At 31.4% G+C, this 27,739-nt stretch overlaps 1 protein-coding gene across 6 annotated transcripts in view; it reads left to right on the top strand.

Moving 5' to 3' along the window:
* The window catches only part of LOC118188464 (cell adhesion molecule Dscam1-like), a 572,681-nt gene that overhangs the window by 184,986 nt on the left and 359,956 nt on the right, over nt 1–27,739 (top strand). For all 6 annotated transcript variants that reach the window (XR_015041171.1, XR_015041170.1, XR_015041169.1 and 3 more), the window contains exons 6-7: nt 24,001–24,176; nt 25,491–25,760. Coding sequence is in view for 3 of the 6 variants with exons in the window: in XM_085816872.1 (XP_085672998.1) it covers nt 24,001–24,176; nt 25,491–25,760 (446 nt within the window). In the remaining 3 variants the exon portion in view is untranslated. The remainder of the gene's footprint in view (nt 1–24,000; nt 24,177–25,490; nt 25,761–27,739) is intronic.

Genomic DNA, 27,739 nt, shown 5'->3' with positions numbered 1-27,739 from the left:
AGTTAGTAATGCGGCCTTCAAGCAGGCAGAACAGTCTCTGATTTCACCGTCCAAAACCTTGCTTTAAGTGCTTACTTCCTTCTACCTAATTTGCATATCGTGCCTGCTGGAAATTTGCATTCTGGCGGAGAAATGAAATGAGAATTGAAAGGTACTTAAAATATCAGGTGAGAAAATTAATTGATCCTCTGCAAGCCCTAGAAATCAACTCTCTTGTAAATCCTTTGATTAAAAAATTCATTCTTTTAAATTTTTAGTTGAAAAATAGAGGAAGTACATTAGTACTAATGCAATTTTCTTCTCTATGCAGGTTACAGTAGTCTCCTTTTTATATATCTGCCAAACTTCGACATTACAAATTGAAGTGCTATGTATTATTAAAATATTATCTAATAGACCATCGCAACACAAATACCAAGAAAATATTAAAAAAGAACGATTTGAAATTTTAATGAATGTATATTTCATTTCTAGAATGTAACACCAGAATTTTTCTGAGCTTCTTTACGTTTTAGCCTGTGGTTTTTTTAAGGACTAATACTACACTATGAGTGTTTCAGGTATTTTAACAGTGCATAAAAAAACTAAAATATTTAAATAATTTCTAATGATAGCTGTTTGTTATGGCCTGTATACTGTAACAGCTTTAAATATTTTTGTTAAACGCTTGTATAATTGAAATAGATGAAGAACAATATACATCTTAATGGCAACGTTTGAAACGCAGGCTCGAGAGCGGCATGCGCTTCTCGCACGAAGAAAGTATTTTATTTTTCAAAGGTTAGATTGTTTTCTGTTGGCTTCATTTCGCCAAATTTTTAGTGTATCATTCATCTTGTGAAATTAAAATGATAAATAAAACCAATGCTGAGTTTCATCAATGGCGTTTCCTTCAACTGCGAAACAAGTATCACAGTCTTAATTATTTTGGAGGCACCGACAAGATTCGAAGTCGTGATCTCCTGTTTACGAGAAAGGAGTAAGATTGTACATGCTGTTACAATACGTATTGATATAAAGTTAAAGAACGTAAAAACTTTCATTTCGTTTATAGCTATCACATGTTGATATGCTCGCTTAGTGCTGCTTGGTATGTAGTCACTTGCGAGTGTCGCCATCTACTAAGACCAATGAGAAGTGCAGTGGCGCACAAGTTTCGCATGTCCTTGAAGATGATAAATACCTTGGGATTCGATCATGGGTGTATTACATGGCAGTCGAACACCATACCACTGTTACAAAACAGCCACCGTGCGACACATTCTGAAATTCGAACTGCTTTGTAATGCAAGCCTTTTTTATTAGATCTCGAGATCGCTATATGTTAATAGATATTAATGCCGCTTAAACAGGTAAAGAGGCGAACAAGAATTACAAATAAATTACACACCTGGCTGCCGCTTCGAACAGGTTGAAGAAAGGTGTCTCGTTGTGCACCGAATACAGGCTTCTTCCTTTCTGGTGAGTTCAGACTTCTCGCCAACGACTGTGCACTTGCTACACATGTATAAACCACAGTGTGAGGTATATCCATTTATGATATCATGGTGAGCTACAGCTCATAGAAATAATTATTCCAGATTAGCAGGAAAAACCTGACAATTTATTATAATTACTTAAAATACACATAAAATAAACAAAGTATTCATTTTACAAAAACACGAAAAAATATAGGTTAACAATATAACTTAGAAAATAAACTCTACCACAATAATGATAAAAAGCACTATCACAATCTCTCTTTAGTATATAGAAAGCATGCGACATGCGACGGAAGTGTGGGCACCATCCCTCTGCCAATTGGTTAATTGATATACGTCCACCTTTATCTAGAGTTTGGTCAGAATAATTTGTTGCAATACAAGGCCAAACAATGGCATAATGATACATTTGGATGCACATTTTACACAGTTTGTGAACACAGATTACATTGAAAATTTAAGTACATTTGGTTACATTTTACATACATTATATACAAATTTAAGATATTTATATCATATACACTGCTTTCGTAGTATAGAAAGCAGCAACCCTCAGAGCACTGAAACCAGAGATAAAATGAAGAAAACAATCAAACCTCCACCAGATGACATGACGGAAGGTCTCTCACGAAACATCATCAACCATATCCAGAAGTTACGATCTGCAAAAAATACCGCTGAAAATTTATGCTGGGATTCCATTGAAGTTAGCTGAAAACTCAAATGCATTCATCCTTTTTCAACTGAAGAAATCACCTGGACTTTCTAACTAATTATTTCTCTTTCCCATCTCTTAGATTTTTTCAAGCAGTTCATCGCGGGGTCAGTGCTTGGGTGGGTGACCACCCACGTGACTGGCCCCGACGAATCACCTTTCTTGAGCCTGTGAAATCGCGCCTTGCTCACTAGCTCGACGGCTTTTCCTGACCTGCTGTTACTAGTATTTTGCTTATTTTAAATGTTCGTAAACTTTAATTTTATCAGCTTTTCCATTTCAAAATTTACTTAACTTTTTTACTTTAACATGACTTTTTACATCAATTTTTTTATTAATTTGTTATTACTCAACTAATTTCTAGAAAATTGATTTATTTTTCGTAACTTTTAAAATGTTCTACAAGGGGTAGGGACTTCGGCCCAGGTACCCTGGTGTACCATGACACCGTTCCACTGGGAGTTTTCACAGTCTCTCTTATATCACCCAAATCAAAACTAATCTCAGCTAAAATAAGGCTGTTTATGTATGTTTTGCCCTGCCTTCTTGAATATTCGGGTGAAATCGATCTTAGGGTTTCGAAAATACGTTTTTCCGAACTTTAAAGAAATTCTCAAACTTCAGAACTATTTTCAACTTACCGACAAAATTATTGGCCTCGCCCGCACAATTTTGCTTATATTATGGGTTCTATTTTGTAGATTTTCACAGTGCAAATCTTCTTGCATTCAGAATAACAAGCCGTACAATTCTATACAAGAGACAAACAATTAAAACTACATTATTTGGACATAAAATGCTGTGACAGAAAAACAAACCCTTAAATTTTTTATCAAAATGCAGCAAATAAATAAATCAAATAATATCTAAAAACAGTGCAATAAAATGCTCTCAAATATTTACAAAAAATGTACAACTTCGCCCTTTCTTAATGATTAATATCTCGAGCAATGCAATGCACAAGATTACTAACAACTGAGCCTCATTATCTTATTAAGGTTCACATTTATCTTAGTGAATTTCTTTGGATTTAAAAATGAAGTTTTGTGTGTGTGTGTGTGTGTGCAACGCATTTCCACATCATTTGGTTTTTGATAACACAAAAGACCCCCCCCCACACACACACACGATGTGTGCAGCTTCTTTATAATCCCTTGAATCTATTTTAGTTTCCACAGCCTCGTGTGATTTGTCTGCATGAATTCCCTATCCAATTAACAGACGGAGAGGGTTTTCAAGAGATGGATGATTCAAGAGATTGATTTTATTATTCAAGAGTTGGATGATCGTAATAGAAAGGGAATTCAAGAAATGGAGTTTCAGCATGATAGAACTCGATGATATCTTATTTATTCTATATGTTGTACAGATCCCTTCCTTTGGCGCACCGATAAAACTTTTCAAAATATATTTGTAGATATTATGGGTATTACCTGAAGTCATGTCTGGCGATCATCGAAAGAGCAGACCACAAGGCAGATGAAGATAACAAATAAAAATCATCTGTCATTGAGGAAACATGTGTTGTCATAATTAGGATACTCACAAGCTTACAAGAATAAAAGCAACTTTTGGTCCCTGTTTTGATGACTCCGATGCATGATTAATGAGAAATATCCCAAAGCTTAACTATTTAATGACTCCACCATGCTATTTGACATTATATATAAAGGAGCGACTAGTTTTTTTGAACCGATTCAAGTTTGTTGATTAGGAATGACTACCGACCATTTCACCATTAAAGTACACTATAAAAACTAATGTGTTACCTTATCATACAAAACAGAGATCTGAGAATATCCAGAGTGTACCTTTCGAATGGTGCTCCTACATCATAATCGTGTACGTGCTTGTGAGACTTTTCGAGCTCTACACGCATTTTTACCACCTTACTACATAATCTTTGATTTTACATAAGCTTTTGTAGTGTCTTTGTTACACCAAAATGAATACAGCTACGGTGGAGCTCTGCCAGAATACTAAGGATTGAAGAATTGTGTAAAATGAATTGTTCTCTGCTGCTCTCTCTGTCGTCGCTTCCCATTTTCGGCAGAGAAATTTTCTCGCATATGAAGTGAATTCAGTAAAACCAAATATAATTTTGTTTAGGACTAAAAGAGGGAATTTCTTGCCAATACGGTTTTTATCTGCTGTTTCTATTACTTCCATTATTGATTTCTTTTCAGGATCTGCCATTTGGGCCTTTCGCAACGCGTCGTTGTTCACTGAGATCAGTACTTAATGTTACTGAAATTTGATTAATTTGTTACTAGTACATCAAAGTAATATCTTTCCTCTGCTTTCTAACAGTGTTGGCAGCATTTTGCGCAACATCTTCTTGAACATGCATGGGTATTCCCTTAAATTTTTTATCAAAATGCAGCAAATAAATAAATCAAATAATATCTAAAAACAGTGCAATAAAATGCTCTCAAATATTTACAAAAAATGTACAACTTCGCCCTTTCTTAATGATTAATATCTCGAGCAATGCAATGCACAAGATTACTAACAACTGAGCCTCATTATCTTATTAAGGTTCACATTTATCTGAAAGGCCTTTGAAATACCGGAATTGCATGTCAAATGCCACATGTGTTTGCTGTTTCAATTACGGGAAAAATAAACCCTAAAATTAGCATAAAATTGTTACTTATAAAAGAACGAAACAATGCATAATATTCCAGCAATACACAAAACCAACAATGCAATCACATAAACTCAACTATTTACAGCGATCTACAACATTATATTACTTACACACGCCACTGACGGACGATGGGTAAATAATATATCATCACTGATCATTTGGATTAATATGTAAATAGTATGACCGTGGTCAAAGACAATACATCAGGCCATCCTACGTCCTCAATAAAAGTGTGTGACATCATCAAACTAAGTTGGTAGTAATAGTGATTAATCTTAGCTCGCTGAAACTAGCATACACAGGAAGTACCAAAATATTCCATTTGGTATAGCTAATGGGGTCCCACTAGCGTAATTGTTCTTCTGAGGTGTTCTTTCAAGTAGGAATTTGAGCTTTTCGCGTGCTCGGCGAGTCGCCGATTTTCAGCCTAAGTGACTTCTGAACGTGACGATGAATAGTATGAGTATATATCTATTATTTTATTTATGTAATCCTGTTAACATGAATATTTGGTATTATGCAAATTGTATTTCTATTCACTGAGCTTAAAAGCGGGGCAAATGCAAACTAGTTTAATTTTAAGCGAGTGCTTGAAGCTTTATTTGGAGTAGTTGCTGGAGTTCCAATTGTGTAGGCATTTTTCTGAGGTGGTCTTTCATAAGGCGAGGTGGAATTCGAGTACTTGGCGAGTCGCGTTTTTCAGCCCATGTGACATCTACAAGAAAAAATAATAAATGAATTTCAGTGAGGATTTACACTTAGAGACATTTTTTAAGTTCTGCTAATGTTGTAAGACAGCAAGCCTACAGAATACAGTCTACTCAACATCAAAGACAGAACAATGAACTCATATAATATTAATCTAATGTCTGTTGAACCCTTGCTTAATTTTACATCATACTTTTACTACATAGAAGTTTCTTACATATATACTATAATGTAAAAATTAATCACTGTTTCAAATTATGCGCATTATTAATACCATCAATGTACAATGATATGTGTATTAAATATTTGATTGTAGAGTACTTACGCAGAATCAGCATTAAAGTATGTTTGTCCTTATTGGTAAAAATTTAAAAGATAAAATATTACTCAAAGTAGCAAACATACTTTTATTACAACGATTAAACACGAAAAAGCAGGACCTTCTTTTGACTGATTTTGCTTGTCTAAGCTTTTCAGTGAGAACTTTCAGTACCTTCACAATATTTAATATTAACCGAGATTATGTGCAGAAAATTGTATAAATTATAGATAAAATTGTATGCATGCATAGATTGAAAGTTTCTACCAGTAAATCTCTTGAATAAAATTAAGCACACATAGACAGTTTTTTAATTAAAAAGTTACACTATCATGCGTATAATAAAATCTAAAAATCTAGCATGATGCACGAATTTGTTTAGTTAGGTCAAAAATACTTTTCTTAGCATGAAATTTTAATTTCAAACATAGTAGGAAGATCATGAATAAAGTAGGACTGTTTACAATGAAAACGTAATTCTAAGTGCACTCAGATTTATCTAGAAATCTAGAAGCACTCAGATTTTATATTACGCCCAAAGGGAACCTTTTTTTTAAAGTTTTGTTTGTTACCTATATTTATTGAATATCATGTTCTTCGCCCTAAACCACATACATTTGAAAACAGCTTATCTTTAGCATTTCCGCACTGGAGATAAAACTGTTACTTTCCGTACAGTACTCGCTCTGAACTCGTTGAGTTTGTTAATCAAGAATTCGTTAAAGGTTTACAAAATATGAAATAGATTGAAAGAAATTCGAAATTCGGCCGTCCAGATGCCCATGTTCGGGTGGAGGTTTATATTATTCAAAATTTGATGGCTCTAGATACTGTCGTTTTTGTCACAGTGAGAGAAACATACATGTATTCATGCAGATTCTTCATTATTTAATTTCTTTATATATAATGCAGGGCGATAATATTTGGTAACAACAATTTGCAAGGAGACACGGACATTTATAGTAAAACAACGCAAAATGCCACTTCGAAACTAACAGACTTTCTAGGCTACCGCAGCTTTGGGCTAATAAATTAAATTAACAGTAAATAAAAAAACTTATGCAGAACTAAAAATAAATTAAGAAATAATCACTATAAAATACAAGCAAAATTTAATTATTACGGTTAAATACAGCTTTAATATTAGAATTAAATGTATAAAAATTTTTAAGGAGTCAAAGGTGTTTATCACTATGATGTATTATGAAATATAATTGAAATAAAATTCCTTTATATAAATTGTGCTATAATACTCATCTATAATTTTGAAAAAGCAGCACAATTTAGAATTTTAAACAAAACTTTCAAAAATTTGTTTTTAAATATTTTAGTATTTTTTACATATTTACACCAATAAAAAGCATAAAAATTGCAAGAGAAAATTTTCTATTAGTTCAGATTTAAAATATTATTTTCTAAAAGTAGTAGTTACAAATTTCCTTACGGCATAGGAAAAGCCAAAAAAAATATCCAGCCCTGAAAGCATGCAATAGCTTTATAATTATTTGGAACGTTAATTATGCTTGACAAATATGCTAATTTTTTAAAAATCAATCTCAATTTCAAAAATAAAAATATGTAGAAATTCTAATTTGTGAAATGAGGGGCTACAACCAGCTTTTTCTTGACAATTAGACACGCTGCAATAGGCAACCAATGTTAAATTTCTGCAAGTCGTCCCTACTCTTCCGGATGTGATCAAGGTGACAGCCGGCAACGCTTCAGATGAGGGAGAAAACCCGTTTCGGTTAGTCTATTTCTTATAAGATCCATGCTGTAGAATGGCCTGATATACTGTGGTCAGTCACGTAATGACAGAAAGCAATTTGGAATACCGTAAGCTATGAACATTCTGAGAAATCGTCTTAGCACTAGAAGTAATGAAAAATATGACTACTACAACTGTGAAATCCTTCTTACAGATGAAAAGGAAACAAATCCCTCAAACAAGCCTGTAATTCAAATTATGATTCATATTATGTTATCCATTATGAAATATCTTTTATTATAGATACAGATTGGGGAACAAAGTTAGCAAACAGATTTAGTAGCTCGTCAAAGTATTGTTGAGAAAGGAAAGCACGTTTGTCGTTTGTCTGTGTCTTAGGAGGACAAATGAAAGATATATTCCTCGCCTAGACTTCCTGCCGAAATATGTTTAATGACTGATGACATTTTGTATTTTCAGTTACCCCAACTACTAGATTAGATAAGTATATTGAAGTATATATTGAGATAATGTTAGGCTATTAGCGTGAAATTTTCTTCCTTAACTATTTTACTTGATTTATTTATTCATTTTTTCATTAATTCGTTTTACTTATGTATTTAAGGAATATTCACCAGATTTATTCGTACCTCGTAGCCTCTTATTTAATATTTTGAAACCTTATCTTACAATTTATGTTTGAAAGTTAATGATAACAATAATCAGATTTTAAAAAATAAAGAATCCGTACTAAATTTCATGAAGCAAAACTGATAAAAACAAATCAGATTGAAATACGAGAGGAAACGAATGAAGTGAGCAAATATTTCCCAATTCAAAACCTGAAAGCAAAAAGAAAGGGCATATCGAAAGTCATTTGCTTATCCCCCCCAATTCCCGTTTTCAAAACACTGATTATAATGAGTTCCTGTGGGGATCTGAGAGGACTGATGTATGAAAGCTAGTGATTTAAGTTTTCACTCTTACAACCATTTCCCCGCATTTCATTTTTAATATTATTTCCCTGTTAATTTTGTGCTTGTTATTTTTTGCCCACTCATAGAATAAATATTTCGCTTGCTTAGAAATGGAATGGAAGTTAAAACAAATGTTATCATTTTAGTAAACTAATATATTTTTCAGCTTCTCAACAGCGATGCTTTAGAGAAAATACCAAGCCTGCATAAAACACGTAATTTTTAATTACCTAAAGTAATTAATAACGGAATTTTCGAAACAGTTATACAAAAAAGTATCATTTTAAGAAACTCTCAAATTAAAAAAAAAAAAAAAAATGTAAAAATACGAAATTGCTTTTGATGTTTTTTAAATCTTTTTAAAAGTACTGTAATTGCTATATAGAGGAAAATATTAGGGAAGAATGTTTGTTCTTTTATAAGAAAATAATAAGTTTTAAATAATTTTAACTATGTTTTATTTTCATTATACAGCTACACATTTCATTATTTGTATAATGTCATATGCTACTTCGTAAAATATTCCTTAACAAAAAAGTTTCAATTTTCTACTAATTTTCTTGCTTATATTTTTAAGTAATTATATTAAATAATAAAGCACTGCGGTCAGAAAATTTCTGGCTACTGTCTATCACCTCACAGAATTTTTATCGTTAAAGTTTCAGAACGTTTAAAAAAAAAATAATAACTAAAATATATAAAAATCGAAGATTAAAATAAAAATAAACTACTGTGTTCTGGCATGCAAATTTAAATTTAAAATAAAATTGATTAGCTATGTCACTGCAAGATCTTTACCTTCCTTGTTCCGACGAGTACCTTCCTTGTACCTATCGCTTTCGCAAATAAACAAGAGTTATAGTAGAAGTCAGTAGAGCAGACAAGAAATAAAACTGAACTAAAATACTAAAATAAACTACTAAAAATTGCTAGAATATTGCTCATAATTTATACTTTAAAATTAACAAACAATAACTACCGCTATCTGTAGAAGTACAGTTACTCAACTTTCTCAATTAGGACAAAAAAAATCGAAATTTCAAATATTAATTCGGCTTCATCAAGAGGAATACTAAATTTGCAATTATACATTCAAAACTCCACCGGTTAAGTAGGCATTTATATTTGATTATGGCAAAGCATTCCAGGGCAATGTGCTTTGCCTGTAGGACTAACGATAACTGTTACCAAATTACGCATGGAAAAATCGCGAAAAGACAATTATAGACAATTGTAGACGCAAAAGGAACGTTAGCTCAGAAGAGCTGTTAGTCTCAAAATGGAATTTTGAGTTGAATCACTATAAAAATCTGAATCACTTTTCAAAGTGTTGTCACAAAATATTATCGCCCTGTATTATATTTAAAGAAAGAAGAATTTGCATGAATGTATGCATGTTTTTCGCTTTGTGGAGAAACTACGGTACCTAGAGCCATCAAATTTTGAATAGCGTAGTCCTCCAAACGCATATGGACACATGTAAGCCCAAATTTTGAATTTTAAACTTGTTTTATTGTGTATTTCATATTTTGTAAACATTTAACGAATTTTTGATTAACAAACTCAGTGATTTCAAAACGAGTTTCAAAATAACGTTTTTATCTCTAGGGCGCGATACTGTCTATCGGAAATTATAGATAAGCTGTTTTTAAATACTTTTAGCCCAACGGAACATTAGCCCAAAGGCTGCCGTGTATGTAAATGAAAACAACGCCCCTTTGGGTGTAGTACAAAATCTGAAAACTTTCAAATTTTTCCCCAGGGTTTAAACCCTGGAGGATGTATCAGTTTTCATGGTTTTATACACTCTTTCACTGATGGCTCGGTTAAGTATCAGCCTTTTTCACTGGTTAAATATCTATAATGCGCTGTTGTCTTAGTACTCTATATAAATTACAAGCTCGCTCGTTGCTTAGACTAATTTTAATTTCAATGGAAGCTGGCTGAAGATATAGAAGTTACAGAGCCACGTCCGTACTTATTCAATAAAGAATTATTCAAGGCACAGCATGCAATATTAGCTACATTGTTAGCGCACAAGACATGTAACAAATATTTCTTTTAAAATGCGATATTTTATATACTGTCATAGCAAGATATCTTCCAATTGAAAACAGTGGAATCTTCGAAGAAGGTGATTTTTAGAGATTAAAAAGTCTTTATGCTAAGGAACTTGCTTACAAACCCCACACCGCAATTTTTTTCGTCGTTAAAGAAATAAAAATGCTGCATATATACATTTATGCGTATTTAAATTGTTAATCTTTAATGCTTATAAACATGGAACTTTTTTATAAAACTCTTTTTTGAATTTTTATCTTACCAGATGTGCCAGTAATTTGCGTAATCAGAGCAATCTCTTCCTTTATTAGCTTATCACCAGAGATTATGAACTTCTGACACCTTGTAATCAATATATTCCCTATACCAAGGGAAATACTTGACGACATTCCCTAAAGAAAATGACAACCACGTTAAAGCTTCTTTCTATTTTATATTTTTATTCTCCCCATTATATGAAGTCTTATTTTTTCAGTTTTGTTGATCAACTTTCCGAGATACAAAGAGTTTGCAAATGAGATTTCACTTTTTCTCTCTTTCAAGATAACGAAAATTTGTCATCTTTAATTTTGCTTGTAAACTCATCTGCATGCAAATTTGAAGCATAACTTCATAATCAGTTTTTTAAAGAGATCCAAACGTTAAATTTAATCAAATATGCAAAGTGGTTTTCGATTTTCTATCCAAAGTGTTCTGAAAAATTTTAGCAGCAACCATATTAAATATGCATGTTCTTGATGCAATTTTTTTTTATCTTTCATTCATTCTTTTTGCTTTTATGAAACATTTGATTTTTTGTTATTTTAAATGAATGACAAATATTTTAAAGCACACAGGAATATGTACACAAAAGTTTTATGCAGACTTCATTTTACATAAATCATTTGTAAATATGCGCGATAACGTCTATGAAGGTGTGCATACGTCTGTGGTGCACACCTTCATAGACGTATGCACACCTTCATAGACGTTATCGCGCATATTACAGTGGTACGTGGAAAGAGGGGAGTCATCATTTAGTCATCATATGCTACGTATTAGGACGCATGATGATAATGTATATTTCAGTAGGTTATTATTATTATTATTATTATTATCTTTATTTTTAGGCCTATTTAGTGTCTTTCTTCTGGAGAAATACAAATTGACGCGTTGCCCTAAATATTTTTTAATCTAACATAAAAAAGTAAAATGTTGAAACTCCTGCTAAACCAACTTCAAACATGTTGTGGATATTTTTGTGTTAGTTAAGTTTTGTGTAGTGTATGTCTGTAGCAAACATGTTTAAACTAACTAACAGCGCTGTTCGTCGTATAAATAATGGGCCATTTTTTAGCATTGAACATGCCATTGATATTACAGTGGTACGTGGAAAGAGGGGGGTTGATGAAAAAAGAACTGATTTCTGAGCTTTTTGAAGTCCTTTTAGTTACAATTTATCGCGGTCATCATTTAGTCTATTGCAGCGCTTTCCCCGCCAGTAATGAAAATTCATTTGTGTTTGTGTATGTTTTTCTCAAAGAATGCAAAGTGTTGTATATACCTAAATTCTTTCGCTGTCTGCATTTGTTGTTATACAGCAATGTGGCTGGACAAATTTATATACATAATTCTCATCACCGAGAATCTTATTATGCAATTTCCTCTCACAATGTTTCCTGAACCTCAGATTGAAAGTACTTAGTTGGTGAAGTAGTGTGATATTTTTATGATAAGAGATTAGCCCATGAGCTGTTAAAATGCAGTATTTCAGTACGAATAAAAAAGTTACTACTTTGCGTAAACACATACAACAAAGAAGTGTGAACTGGGTACTTTTCCTTTGAAAATAAATGATTCGCCACTGTGATCTGTGATACAGCGTCTTCTATAAACGTGGAGAGTAAGCACACAACCTTATCTTCTGAAGATGTTCCTTATTTTTTGTGTTCATTAGTGGTTTAGATAAACCCTTCAGTGCAGTGAGAAATCCTAGGGGGAATCGGAAAGTGCCGATGGCGAAGTAGTAGTCGAAAAGAGATGCTATACTCGCCATCAAAAGATGTTTATCGCATATATGTGCTTCTTGTTAGCAAAATCCTATTTGATTCTTCACTGATACGACGTCAGATTCTCCGTCATTAGCTAGTTTCACTGAACGTTAGTAGCTAGTTTCAGGTAATATCAGTAGCTTATCATAAGTTCAGTTTACCTTGTCATTTATTTCGGGGAATATTATCCCTTAAATGTGGCGCAGAGAACAGAAGCAGTCGAATCAGAGGAAGGAAAGTAAGCTCTCTCCAGCGTGCAATCCGTTTTAAAAAGTCAAGGCTGCAACATTCCAGATAATGCTCCAAAAGAAAAGAGAATTATCTGCACCCACGCCAAGAACAAAATAATATATATATATAGGAATGAAGCATGAACCTTTTTCAAGTGCTTTCCAGCACCTCAGAAATAGGATATGAAAACCAGATAAAACCTATTAAGTGGGTGACCTTGCGTAAAACAATGTTAAAAACAGCTCTTGAAAGCCAGAAGATTCATCGCCGTTTCTGATTAAAATATGTACTTACATGCAAACAATTTCTCAATAGTTAACTTACATTAACAAACATATAAATCCACCAGAAAGTCAAAATTGTATTGTACACTGTCAGAGCCAAACAGATAAATAAAAAAAATATTTTAAAATTGCAACAATACTCAAAACTTACTTAAAGATGCATGTACCGTTTACCCGAGTTAAGCTAAACTAAAAGCCGAATATTTGACTTTCGAAAAAAAACTTTCTGAAAAAAATATAACGAATCTGATTCTTTGGAAGCACACTGTAAATGCGAGGTATTTTTTTAATTTCTGAGCACTTAAATTCAGTATCAGTTAATCTTACAAGTGAAGATAAATCAGATCAGATGTGTTTTCCCTCGAAAGTAAATTTCAGATGAAGAAAGTCCGGCTCCTCAAGCAGCTGTTTGGGAACTAGAAGAAACAAACACTAAATATATGGGAATTCACCAAAGCTCTCTTGAACATGAAAGGGAATTAACTATGAATATATTTGGAACAACATACAAAACAATTAAAAGAATCAAGGTTTTGACTACTTTGAAGTATAAAATGATGTGCAAAAAGTGAATAGAATTAATTTGAAGAATAATTTCGATTAAGCTAATGCATGCGTTATTATTCTAAACCATATCATAGTGGAAACGAAAAGCAATAGCATTAAGAACATATTGTAAAATCTGTCTCTTCTATTCCACATAAACTAAACTAGATCCTAGAATGAACATAGCGAATTCTCGCAGAGCGTGAACGAAATACTAGCACAGGAGAAGGGTGAAAAGTAACCTTTTATTAATTCAACTTAGAAAGGCACGGGCGGGCTTCGTGCTTTACAATAACACCGACCACTTGCGGTGGAACTTAAACGTCGGATATAAATCAATTCAAATCTAAAATAGAATAGTTTTGGATTAGCACCTTAAGTTACGTCTACCTTCACTTGGCTCAACAAAACCTAAAAGGCGTGACAATTATCCGAAATGGCAAAGAGCCATACTAGCGTAACAGCAAGATAGCAATGAAATGTGCATTGGCTAGCGAAAACACCTTCTGAATAAACTCAGAGATTCACCCGTTTAAAGACTCACTTAACTTTAAGTTTGCATCCTGGCAAGACAATGCGAGGGGAAGTTGAGAAATTCAGGAAATGTATCAAACTTAAAATAATGTGTTATGCAAAATAAGGGAAGCCCAACAATATTAGAGAGGAAGAAATAAAATCGTTCTCCTTATAGATTAAATCAGTATGATAAAACATTTATTAGATCATTTACATAATCGAATGAATTAATGAACCAGTTCCTTGATATAATAAAACTTAAAGATACTATTCAAGGAATATTAAAGTCACTGATTGTCTAAAAGAAACTTAATTTTCATGATGAGTTTCTAAAAGAAAACGTGTTAGCATTTGCAACTATCAGGATGAAAAAATGCCTTCCTTTTCATAAGTGTAAAAATAGAACATCTCACTGCTAATGAAGGCAAAGTCTTATGAATGTCAAATCGACTTCAAAATGCAAGTTGCATAATATTGCATATATGACACAAAACTTAGGACATAACACTGAGCTTGTATATCGAACCATTCGATGATAATATTTTCCTGAGATAACTTAAATTCTAATAATCATGAAATTTCTTATAATAATTTCTGAAATAGTTCACATTTAATTTATTTTAATCATGGTTGTTTATCCGTTTGTAATAATAATTTATTCAACTTAAATAAAACTTCTCATATTTCTCATGACTTTATTATATTTTGTATTGATAATGTCAAGTTTATAAGGCTACTCAAATCTAATAATACGTCCTAGCGGTTCTCGACTACCGAAAGGGCTAGCTGCAATAGCTATCATACTTTCCTACAGTGTAACGTTAAATGCGAACTCATTTTTCTTAAAGTAGTCTAATTAGCATCCATATATCGCAGTAAAATGGTACTGAAGTACCGGTTCGATCATGTGCAAGCATTGCTCTTACAGGTGTCTTTCTCCTATAGTTGAGAATGCAATATCATTTACCAGCTGGGATGAATCTTAGGTAATGAGACTGCTAAATGACTTGCGGATTCGGCGCTTTTCGACAAATAACTTAGAGAAAGTTTCCAATTGCTACACAAAATGGAGAGGAAAAATAATAGTGAGCAGATAAGCTTCAAGCTGTTGGCTGCACTAACTAATCCACCGTAATCCAGTTTATAAAGATCTGTGTCGAAAAGTTATATTTGCGAGTTCGAATAGTAATGATCATAAATCGTATAAATGGTAATCAATAATAATAATAATTTTGTTCTCATTTAATGCATAAGGACAAATAGAATGGAATCTCGCTGCTTAAAATATTAGTTGCAAATTATTATTTTACACAGCTTTACCCTTATTACTTTACATTAAAATTACTGTATGGAATTAAGATCGTTAAAATAGATCTCTTAACTTTAAGATTTTAAAGTAATAATAAGCAAATAAACTACGTGTTAATTAATGTTTGAAAACGAAGTGTAAATAAATTCAGTTAAAAATGGAAACTTAATGTGCAGAAAAACTTAAATAATAAAATAGATCACTTTAAACATTTATCTTAATTTCTATATTCCGAATAGCATGCCTACAAATATTTTAAAAATAAATGTTCGTTGAGCCATGCTTCAGAAATTCAAAATATTTCTGCTGAAACAGAATTTACATGAAATTATGGAAAACAGAGTATATTTTAGTTAATTAAGCACTGGCATTTTAAGACGAGCAGCGATACTTTAATCATAAAATCTATGATAATTACGAAACCAATTTAAATTACCTCTGTGTCTCAAACTTTAATACAAAGTCGCAGGGTAGCAAAATCTTAAGTTGGTTTAAATTTTAATCATTCCATTTGCAAAGTTAAAAAATAAAGATAAGCGTCGAAATAAGGCATTTTGAATATGTTTAGAACACTTTATTTTGGACAGCTTCCAAATTGCATTAGCGATTCTAACGCTACTGGCTAGGGAAAGTATTCCTATTAAATTTGAAACTCATCAGGAGAAAGGATGAATCACACATCTCAGTAGTCTTAAGTCATTTGTTGACAAAGTATCTACTAAAATCATATGAAAATCAGTCTGTTAATTCCGTTTGAGAAGTACATAAAATTTTCAGAATTTCATTAGTTAACTCAAAATTAGATTTATTAATTTGCCTTACTTTTTTCATTCTATGCATATTTACAATCAGCTTATATTTACCTACATTTACTTGGCTGCGCATCATACGCATAGGCCATATCTTTCCTATCTAAGTACTTTGTTTCAATTTTTTTATATCCCTTCGCTCCCTATTGAGCTTTCATTATACATATGATGCAGTTATTGTCAATCTGTCCGTAAAAAAACACTTTGGCTTCTGCAGAACAAACAATTCGTACGTTATCCTTCTGTGAAATATACAACGTCGAATCAGTCTTAATCTAAGGCTAATTTTCCTAAATTCTGAAGTTCCTTATGGGAGGAATCCGCGTAGAACTAATTTGTATATTTATTAAAATATACGATTATTATTTGTTAGTTTTCATCAACAGAACTTCAAGTGGTTTAATCGGACAGTCTTGTTGTCGCATATCCTGCAACAAGTATTTCGAGAGAACTAATTCAACGATGGAGTTTGAGAACTCGTATCAAGCAAAGGCAATGCATTCATTAACGTCCATGCCTTATGAATGATCCGAAACTCATTGTATCAGCGCATAGTCAATTTTTGTTAATTCAAAAGGATCTCTTTTGAATTTGTTAATTCAAAAGGATTCAAAAAGAGAATGCCATCTTGTTTGTTGAAATTAGAATTATTTTTTGAAATTGCTATTGCTATTAGATACGAAAAATAAAGAGGAATTATAAAGGAATGACTAAAGAAAGTGTTTTATAAATAATAAAATTAAAGGGCATTTAAAACTTAAAAATGAAGTACAATATTTTATTTTGAAAGTCAATTTACAAGTTAATTTTTTTCACAAAATAGAATTATGTTTCTTTATTTAGTTTATTTATATTAAACACAGATAGCTTATTTGTCGTTCGTAAAAGTCTATATAAGAAATTTGCTGATATTTAACATATATCTAAAACAGTTATAGTTATTAATGCCTTCTGAATGGAAATACCAATGTTTCCCGTTATTGCTCTTTATATATATATATATATATATATATATATACTTAACTTACATAACACTGAGGCACTTTTCGGCATTACGATTTATTTTAAAAGAATGAAATAAATACACTTAGACAGATATATGCAAACAAATATATTGCAAATTAGTAATAAGAAGTACGAAGATTAAGTAGGAAGCATTGTAGGATAAATAAACACTTAACATAAGGGATAGAGTCCTACTAGTAGAGGGAATCCAGCAATATAAATTTTTAAAAATTGCTGTTTACCACTATAATGTAAATATAATCTCTGGTAAAGGATATAGAATCATTGGGTCATGGTGCTTAAATAGTTTGAACGTTTCTTAATGAGACCTACATTACAAAATAAAACATAAAGAAGAGTATACAATATTGTCTACATTTGATTGATATTGACGTGACGGTACGAAGAATTTCTGTCAGTCATCGAAATTAGTTTCACAAATTTTATTTTGGGCATGTCTTGAACGAACCATATCATAACCATATTTAAAGCTTCTTTTATTTTGGAACTTCAATTTGAATTTCATTTGGACGTTAATTTTTAAAACAAGAAGCCATTGCAGAGAGAAATTTAAAAAACTACGCAATGAACGTACATGTGTAAAATTTTCTGGATAACTATTGTCTGATAATACATCTTGCTGGATGATGCCACATGTAGTTGGATATCTCTGCCATTACAGCATAACGTCCTTCACGAAAACTTTAGCTTTGTAGAAAAGGAAGTAGCCATTGGAAACAGGAGCTCTTTCAACTTGTTTCACGATCAAAACCTCCTTGAGAACTCCTGTGAGATGGTGCATTTTCGTTTAGCAAGAATCACCTACTGGTAACATTTAGAGAGAAATTCGTGGCCAATAATTCAATTGTTTTTGTAGAAACTCAAAAGCATTTTCTTTATCCTTGACTACACTCGAAAGTGAACTTTCTTGTTTTCCATTAGCCCATGCCATACCTAATTTCCTACACACACCATATATATATATATATATATATGGTGTGTGTAGTAATTCACACTATATATATATATATATATATATATATATATATATATATATATATATGAGTGTGTAGGAAATCAGTATATCATAGTCTTCATAATATATACATATATATATTATTGAACACGCCATTCTTGGACGGAAAGAGGGCGTCAGACCGACACAAATTAGGATGCCACCTCCTCATAGCCCACATCTTACATTAATTTTTTACGAGTGTTTTCCTGCTGACGCGAAAATCACTTGCAATAATTCTCATATTTCACGGAACTTCTTTTATCCGGTATTTCACTTTAGAACTGAGCTGCGAAGCGAAACTGGGCGTTTAACCTACGGCGTTCAACCTATGTTTCCTTATCATGTCTCAACATTGACAACATTGACATGTCTCAACATTGACAAGTGACAAGTTGATTAAATTAAATGATGACATGGAAGATTTACGGTATAGATTTAAATTATGGTATAGATTTGCTGATATAATTATGTATAGATTATGGTATAATTAGGTATAATTATGGTATATATTTGCTGGCGTATCTTGCTCCCTGAAACTGATTTTTTTTTTAATTCTTCAAACATCTGGTTTTAGGAAAAGAATAAGAATATTTCTGAGGTTATACAAGGCTGCTCCCATGATGTTGCTTTTAATTTCGCAAAATAAATTATTTTCATTGTTCACTTTTATACTGTGAATTAGTAGCAGTTTCAAAATATTATTTAAAAACTGTATATCAGTGAAATAAAGGAAATAGGGAAAGAAATATAATTATCTATTTCTTTATCAGAAGGTTTTCTGAATTAAGACGGTAATAGAAAATACAAATTTCTGAATAAAATATCCTTTGAGCTGAGTAATTAGAAATACACTTTGCAGGAAGCTATGCAACTTATTAAGGCAAAATTACAAAAGCTATTTTTATCGAAAGGAAATTTTTATAGAAGTCTTTTGGACAGAAATTATTTTTAATTTGTGTATGTATAGAGAAAACCACGAAAATAAACATTAAACCAATCATTTGTTTCGCACTACGATATAATCCAAAATGTAATTAATCATGCTCCGTGGTTTAATCTACTTTGCTACTAGAAGGTTTAAATTATAAAATAATGGCATTAAAGTATATGTATACTTAATGCATAATTATATACATGCATATTAACGCAATGCGTATATAATACAATGAATACAGGTACACAAAAAAACAGGGGGGGGCAGTTTTTGTATCTCCCATTCTACTAGGCCGACTGACGAAATTCAAATAGCGATTTTCATGTCTCGAAATCGCGACATAGGATAGATATTAGATTTATATATAGCATTATTCTAACATAGGCATTTTGACATAAAATTGCACTCTATGAATTAACATATCAAATTTTCATATATTTTCATTCTACGATTCAAATTGTGCCTAGTTATTAAATTTTATAATTTTTGGTGAGAAAGCTAAAAATTTATCTTGGCACTGTTTTTTTAATTTGCACCAAGAATTATTCATTTGGAGGAATTCTTAATTTATAGTAACTTACTTTCCTGTTTTCTCATTGATGCACGAAAGGAAAAAAAGGTCCATCGTTCATTCTTTCAAATAATTTTAACAAAGTGCTTAAACCACATTTTCATTATTATCATTTATATTAAATACGCCAAATTTCAAAACGCGTCAAAATGTAAATTCACGTATATCTTAGGAAATTTTGAATAAAATACTCTAATTTCTTGCAAATATGCTTAGAAATACATCTACTTTAAGATGATGTTAAAATTTTTTAGATTATAATCAAAATGTTTTTCAAAGAATTACAAAAATTATTTAAAAATACAAATTTTAAAAATAAATCATAAAATTGTGCGAATTATGTATGGATTAAGCCTAAACTTTGAATTCCGGAAGAAAGAATCAGGTACGTTTAATAAAAAAAGAGATATTAATAAATATATATCAAATTCAATTGACGTTAAGAAGCTAATTTTTTAAAAAAGTATTCTTGCAAGTTTTACAAATCTTGGCAGTTCGGCATAATTTGAGTCGTAAAATCGAAATATGGAAAACAAAAATTGGCATGTCATTTCAGAAAATGTCCGATTTTGTGTCAAAATACCTATATTAAAACAGTACTATACGTAAATCTAATACATGTCCTACGTCGCGCTTTCGAGGCATGAAAAACGCAAGTTGAATTTCGTCAATCGGCCCAGTAGAACGGGAGATATCGAACTGTCCCATTTTTTTCCCCCGCAGTGTACAACAAATGCACTATGCTTAAACTTTTAAGCGTGTTATTTAAAAATAAAATTCAGTAAATGAATATAAAATACAACATTTTTTAATAGATTAAAAGATAGATAAATGAAAAGAAGAGAGAAAACTGAAAATTTGTAAAATCATTAGCGGAAACTAAAGTGACTATTTCAAATTTAAAGCAAGAAAATTATATTAAATGAACAAAAGAAATATTATCAACTATTGAAGTTTTACTTGTTGCAAACTATATTATTAAATATCCTAATGAAATGTAGTGAATCAAACATGAAATCTGAAGTTAGAAGTAGACATAAGACAAAACGGTCTTTCAGATTAACAACAATATTATCGTATGTGTTTCTTGATTATTAATTGGTGAGCAATTGAGTTTCATTATTTTTATTTTATTTATGTAGTTTTTTCAATTAAGTTTTGTTATAAAATCTGTAAGACATGTTTCGGTTCTTCACTTTATCTGAGTTTTTTTCTGTGGAAAATAAGATCCTAGTTTAAATGCAACTTGTGATTTATACAACACATAGTAAACTGAAAACATAAAAACAAAACATATAGAATGCTGAAAGTAGATTTTTGTTTAAATATTCTTAAATGACAAAATAGTAAATTAATATGTTATTTAAAGAAAATTTTTGTGTAATTCGCAACAGTAATGAATATTGCATTATAAAGGTTTATTAGGGTTTTTCGGGTTATAAAGTTTTAAGGTTATAAAGTTTTAGGATTGTAAAGTTTTAGGGTTATAAAGTTTTAGGGTTAAAAGGTTTTTGTTTAAGTTTTAGGATTATAAAGGTTTATTAGGTAACTATAATAACCATTGAAAAGGTTATTATAGTTCCAAAAGAAATTTTCCTCAGGCCCTGGTAGTTAGCAAAGGTTGAAATTCTGAAGAGTATGGCCATATGGCCACATGAGTGAAGGAAAGATGGTGAAAACATGTTATTAAATAATCAAAATGAATATTAACTTTAACACGGTTTGTGTCCAGCTGTGAAGCAAATCTAATCTATGCTAACAAATATAAACAACACCTCTCTTCAATCTGCCAATCAAGGTATGAAACACTTCGTCGAAAGTTAAGCCCATGCATTGTTTAACCGCCAGTGTAGTTTTTCAATAGACTTGATTGGGGGTGAGATAGTGTAGATGTTCTGGGTGGTCCCTTAACTATCAATGGAAATGAGATCGGATGATTGAGCATATCAATCCTGTGATATCTGTGGTGCCCTAAGTGCAGGTTGATCATAACTGGTCTATATTCTATTATCCTTCATAAATTGTCCTGCAGCGAAAAGTTGAGAATTGTCCGCATAGGAAATGAGCGGCTTAACTGAATTGTGTTGATGACTACTTAATTGCTCATTCCACCCTCTTAACATACAGCCCAATGGCAAAAGCCATTGGTTAAAGGAGTTCTCAATTATTCTTTTATAGCTGTTTGAATGTATGTTATTTGAATGGACGCTTCTCTCCCATTGGCTTAGCGTCAGTACTTTCAGTATGTAGTCCTTGCCGATTTCATTTACCTTCAGACGATAAGAATACATTTATGCTATTCTGATGAATGATTGAAAAATGTAAACGACAAAAGATTTTGCTTAGGAAATTAAATGCCATGAAATAAATGTTTCTGAAGAAGAAATTTTAATTGATAATGGATATAGTTTTATTTAAATAAAGAGTCTATTGGGAAAAAAAAAAAAAAAAAAAAAAAAAAAAAAGAAGAAATTTTGGAATCTTTGTATGAAGGCATAGAAATGAACTGGGTACAAAGTATAAATAAAAGAGGAAATAAGACTAAACTTACGTATTTCTTTTGGAATAGGAATTTTTTCTGTTGTATAAATTTTACAAGGAAGTATTTTGTAGGAAAATTAATTAGAATATATTTTAATGAAATTCAATAACTTTTATATAAAGACACGAAATATGTTTTGCTTTAAAATGCATTATGTCCTAAATCACAGAATAGAATTTAAGTAAATCAATGAATATGCCCCTATCCGAATATACTAAATTCAATTTACAAGTGGCTGTAAATTACATAACGAAGCATTATTATTAATAAAAATTGACATTTTTTTTATCATAGCATTTCTCTTCCCGGGGGTCGACGTAGACAACTCTGCGAAGCTACTGGCTAGGATCTGTACCTTGGCAGTCTCGGCCACGGGGATATAAAATTTATGAACTTGGTGGTTCTGAAGGCTCTGGGAAAGGTCACGTATTGGCCGTCCTCGGAGTCTGGCATCTCCTGAGTGGTTTAGTCCGTAGCCCGGCGGTTATCCCCCCCCCCGGTTTGCTGGGTAACGACCCTCTGCGACCGGCTCGCCCATGCGACTGGCAGGAGCAGTTGACGACCAGTGTTGCCTGGTGTCGTATCCATGTGGTGCGCTGCTCCCCTGGAAGGGTAATAGTGGAGGTTGAACCTACACGAAGTGTCCAAAAGGGGAGTATACCTGTAATGTGCTTAGCTCACGGGGTAGGGCAGACAAGATTTATCTTATCTTATCATAGCATTGAATTGTTACTGAAAATATGACAACTGAACTAAAATATGTTTTCATTTAGTGGCATAAAACTGAGGGAAAAGAGGTTTCTAAATTTTGTTCATAACTAAAAATTTTAAAATTTATTCAAGTCAGCATTTATGAACTTAACATCTTTAAATAAGTACTTTTTTTCTCGTCACAGCAGTAATGGATATGCGTATACAATAAGCTAACAGTTTTTTCAGTGCAAGGGAAATAGTTAAAAAAATTGCTAGATTTAAGTAAATATAAGACAATATGGTCAAAATTTCGCTTCTATATTCTTAATGCAAAAATTAGCTTTCATTTACCGTACGAAAATGTAATTTAGCGATTGATATTGTTATTTAAAGATTAAATTGGTCACACTTTTTGGCATCTGCAAAACCTGTCACTTCAGAAACGTAATACAACATTGAAAGTACTGAATAGAACATCAATAAAAATTTTAAACAGAAGATTAAAACTAAATAGCACTTGTCCATTGCAACGTAGGGCACAAGATGAAAATGAATACTTGTCGAATCGCACTGCAAACATGCTGAGGAAGTAATAGTCACTTAAATACAATTAAGTAGACTAGTATTAACGCTCTAGCAGATAAAATTATATTTATTGATAGTTTACTTAATCCAACCTTCTGCCATAAATCACTGGCGCAGCCGTTTATGTCTTTGATCAATAATATGGTAATGGCAGACCAAGGCATTGGTAAACTGGAATTTTATTGGAACATAGTTTTTAATTTTTATATTTGTATTTATTTATTTATTAAATTTATTTTCCAACAATAAAACGTTAACAATAATTTCTGGTTTATATATACATATATGTAATTTTTCCATCCTATCAGGTGGATGAAAGAAACACCCAATGGCTTATATCCAGTTATTGAAGATTTGCGGATAAAAATCACGTCTGGAACTCTACATATTAAAAACGTAATGATATCAGATGGAGGAAAATACCAGTGTATTATCACGAATGGTATTGGAGACAAACGCACGGACACTGTTCTTGTAGTTACAGGTAAATTTGAGTTTATACTTCTTTTCGTACTAAAAAATTAAATATTTAAAAAATTAAATATTTTATCAAAAAACACTAACACGTTGTCTTCCTTATTAAAAAAATCTTATTAAAAAAGTTTTAAGCAAAATATTTCGCATATTTTAGAATATGCAAATTAAATTCAATCTTCACTGGTGTAAATATTTATATTTTTAGCAAATCTCATTATTTTCTACAGTAGGTCCCACACAGAAGACTGACACACTAATTTTATGTATGATTTCGACATTCGTGTAGAAACATGTTATTAAAAACTTTATGAATAATTTCGCCATTCATATAGGTAAACGTTACAAAATTAGAACCGTAACTTTATGTAAACAACTAAAGCTGATTTTCATTAAAAATGTTTCTTTTTACCCTTAAAACTAATGAAATTTTTTGACGAAAAACATGATTAAAGATTTACGCAAGTATATAAAATATTTTGAAGTCAAATATTTATTCAAAATGGAATTACTTTACTTATTATGCATATGAAAGCATAAAAATATTACAATTCATTATCAGGAAAAATATAAGAAATAATTTGTAGTGACGTGTGTCTGTTAACCATTAAGTTTTCTTTTTCTCCCGTTGTGTCAGCCTTAACGTGTATTCGTTTCTCAGTAAAATTTTAAAGTGTATATTAAGAAGATTTTAAGACAGTTTTGGACGTATTTATAAGCTCAGAGTGGAAGACCTCCAAGCAAGTCAAAATAAACAGTGTTGCAGGGACATTTTGTGCAATTCATTGTATCTCAAAGCTGATATAAATGTTTTCTGGAGGTTAAAATGTAAATTAAATTAACGAATCTCTTCTACATAAAATCTTATATGTCTTTTAATCTTTAACATCTTAAATGTGTTTTTATTAAATTTCATACATAAATAAAAATTATTTATCTATGTCGATTTCCTTTTGAAAAAATAATGCATGAAATTACAGAAATAATAATGTAGAAATTACAGATATATCCAAGAGACCAAAATAAATTACTCTCATCTCTTGGAAAGAGCTCTCTGTAAGCGTAAAATGACCACAATTTGTGTGTGCACTCTGGAAAGTAGCGGAAGAGAATTAGAAATCGTTACCCCTCTAAACTTGACGAAAGTCTTTCTGTCATGGAAATCACGATGTTAGACTTATAGTCTAGAAAAATGACTGTACTCTTTACATTTTAAAAAATAAACGGCACTGAAATCGTTCTAAAATACGTAAACATCTCCTGTAATTATACATATCTTTCTTTAGCACATAAATAAAAACAATAATTAGATAATTTGTTCCAGCTCCATTACGAGTGGCTATTATTCCTGAGCTCCAAACTCTAAATATTGGGGAAACCGCCGTACTAAACTGTTCTGTGAGCGGCCATCCTATTCATACGATCACTTGGCGGAAAGACCAAAGACACCTGGTGGCGAATGCCCGAGTTCAGTTACTTTCAAGAGATGTGCTTCATATAACGTCGGTAAGAAGAGAAGATAAGGGAATGTATCAGTGTTTCGCTTACAATGATATGGATGGTGCACAAGCTACTGCGCAGATAAAGATTGGAGGTGAATATTTAATTTTGTCTAAAATATAGTTTTAAGAGTGTTTACGTTGCAAAATTATTTTCTCTTAAAAGCCAGACTTTACAATTCTAATTCTTCATAAAAATAAATTAAATAAAAAATATGATGTAGATATGACATGAATTCCTTGTGCGGCTTCTTAAATGATGCATATTTTTTGCTGTACTTCATTTAAACTTATTTCCGCGAATTTTTTTAACTTAACCGATAATCTCAAGCCGAGTTGAAACTAACATCAAAATTTCCAAATCAAATATCGTGGTCAATATTAGTAGCGTCTTATTACTTTATAGATTCATAATATGAAATTTTTAAAAAAAATTCTTATAATTTTACATTTTCATAACGAGTATAAAACTTTTCCAAATGTAAGTATAGGAACGAGAAGACAGCATTAAAGTTAGATTTCGTTATATATGCCAATTCATTATTTTTTTAATTCTACATTGCCAAAGCATGAGCATTTTCATCGTTTAAAATACTTGTGTGTTTGAATGTATATGACTACGAGTAGCGATTGCGAAAATAAAGGCTGTGTAATTACTTTTCAGCCAATCCCAATATATATATATATATATATATATATATATATATATAATAGGAAGAAATATTGTAGTGAGCTCGCTAAAAAGTTACCATGAGCTGTGGCTCCAAGAAATAGTTCAACGCAGTATCTTTTAAAAATTAACATGGAAGTAATTGTTAAAATATAAACATGGAAAGGTGAAAAAACAGCTTACACGCGAGATAAAATATAGAACATAAAACTGTTAAAATCTATTGTTGGAAACATGTTAATGCACAAAAAAAGAGCAAAACCTATCGATGTGACATGTGGAAAGTTAACACATATAAAAACCTGATCGACGGAACAAGTTAAAACAAAATTAAAACATAAATTGCAAAAATTGTAAAATTTATAAAAATTACAAAGCGGAAAATTGTAAATTAGCCCAATTGGACCTCCAACTAGGCTTTTAAAGGGAAATTTAGTTGAATGTCGAACTAAGCTAACACCATTACGCGTTTCGCCTAAACAGACAATTCAAGCTCTTGTTTGACGAAATTTTTTTTTTTTTTTTTAAATAATATGAATTGTCCCGAAAAAATCTTTTGGAGCTTCAATTCTCTGTTCCAATTTCCCGACGCGTCCGCAGAAAAACGCATTAAGGTGTAAGAAAAATTAAATGCAACTCCGAGCGAAAGAAAATTAAAATAAAAATAAAATAAATAGCGGTCTGCTATTAGTCAAATTATACAATAACGTACTAGCGAGCTCACTACAGTATTTCTTCCTATTATTTCATATTTTTGCAGCATTTTGCGCAAAAAATTTTCAAGACCAAATAGGTCTTACAACGCATTACTTGTTAGCTTTTCAATTTCTGTTTCAATTATATATATATATATATATATATATACTAAAAGAATATTGATTATATTATCTCCTAATAAATTTAGTACTTATTTTCGAACTAAGTGAATATAAAATCTTTCAACATTTGATATATATATTTATATATACATTCACAATTATGTATATGTATATATATATATATATATATATATGTAAGAAAAATAAAGAATATGTAAAAGAATAAATTAGCAGCGTAAATTAATTTCCCTTCTCTATTCTAAAAATAGCAACATCTATTTGCACTGCGTCATTTCCAGAAAAATCTATGTCATATGACTCTTACATAATTCTGATGATGTAATTGAAACTAAAATTCAAGCAATGAATAATAATTTTACAGCAGTATTAATTATCCAATCAAAATGCATTGAGAACCAAAACTAGCTCAGTTGGAATTAAGATTTCACCCTGAACATAACGCACTTCCTTCCCACGCTTTCGTTTAGCTAGACTGCAGTCTGTCTGCTCCTCTTTTCTTACTTCAAATTTATCAAAAATGTAAACTTTTTGAGATAGGCACCTTTAGGGTGACAACTTGTTTGTG

The sequence above is a fragment of the Stegodyphus dumicola genome, chromosome 5, assembly GCF_044657685.1.
Source record: "Stegodyphus dumicola isolate Sdum_Otavi_A_Nest chromosome 5, ASM4465768v1".
Taxonomy (NCBI): Eukaryota; Metazoa; Arthropoda; class Arachnida; order Araneae; family Eresidae; genus Stegodyphus; species Stegodyphus dumicola.
The sequence above is the reverse complement of the archived record's forward strand: the minus strand, read 5'-3'. Positions and strand labels throughout refer to the sequence as shown.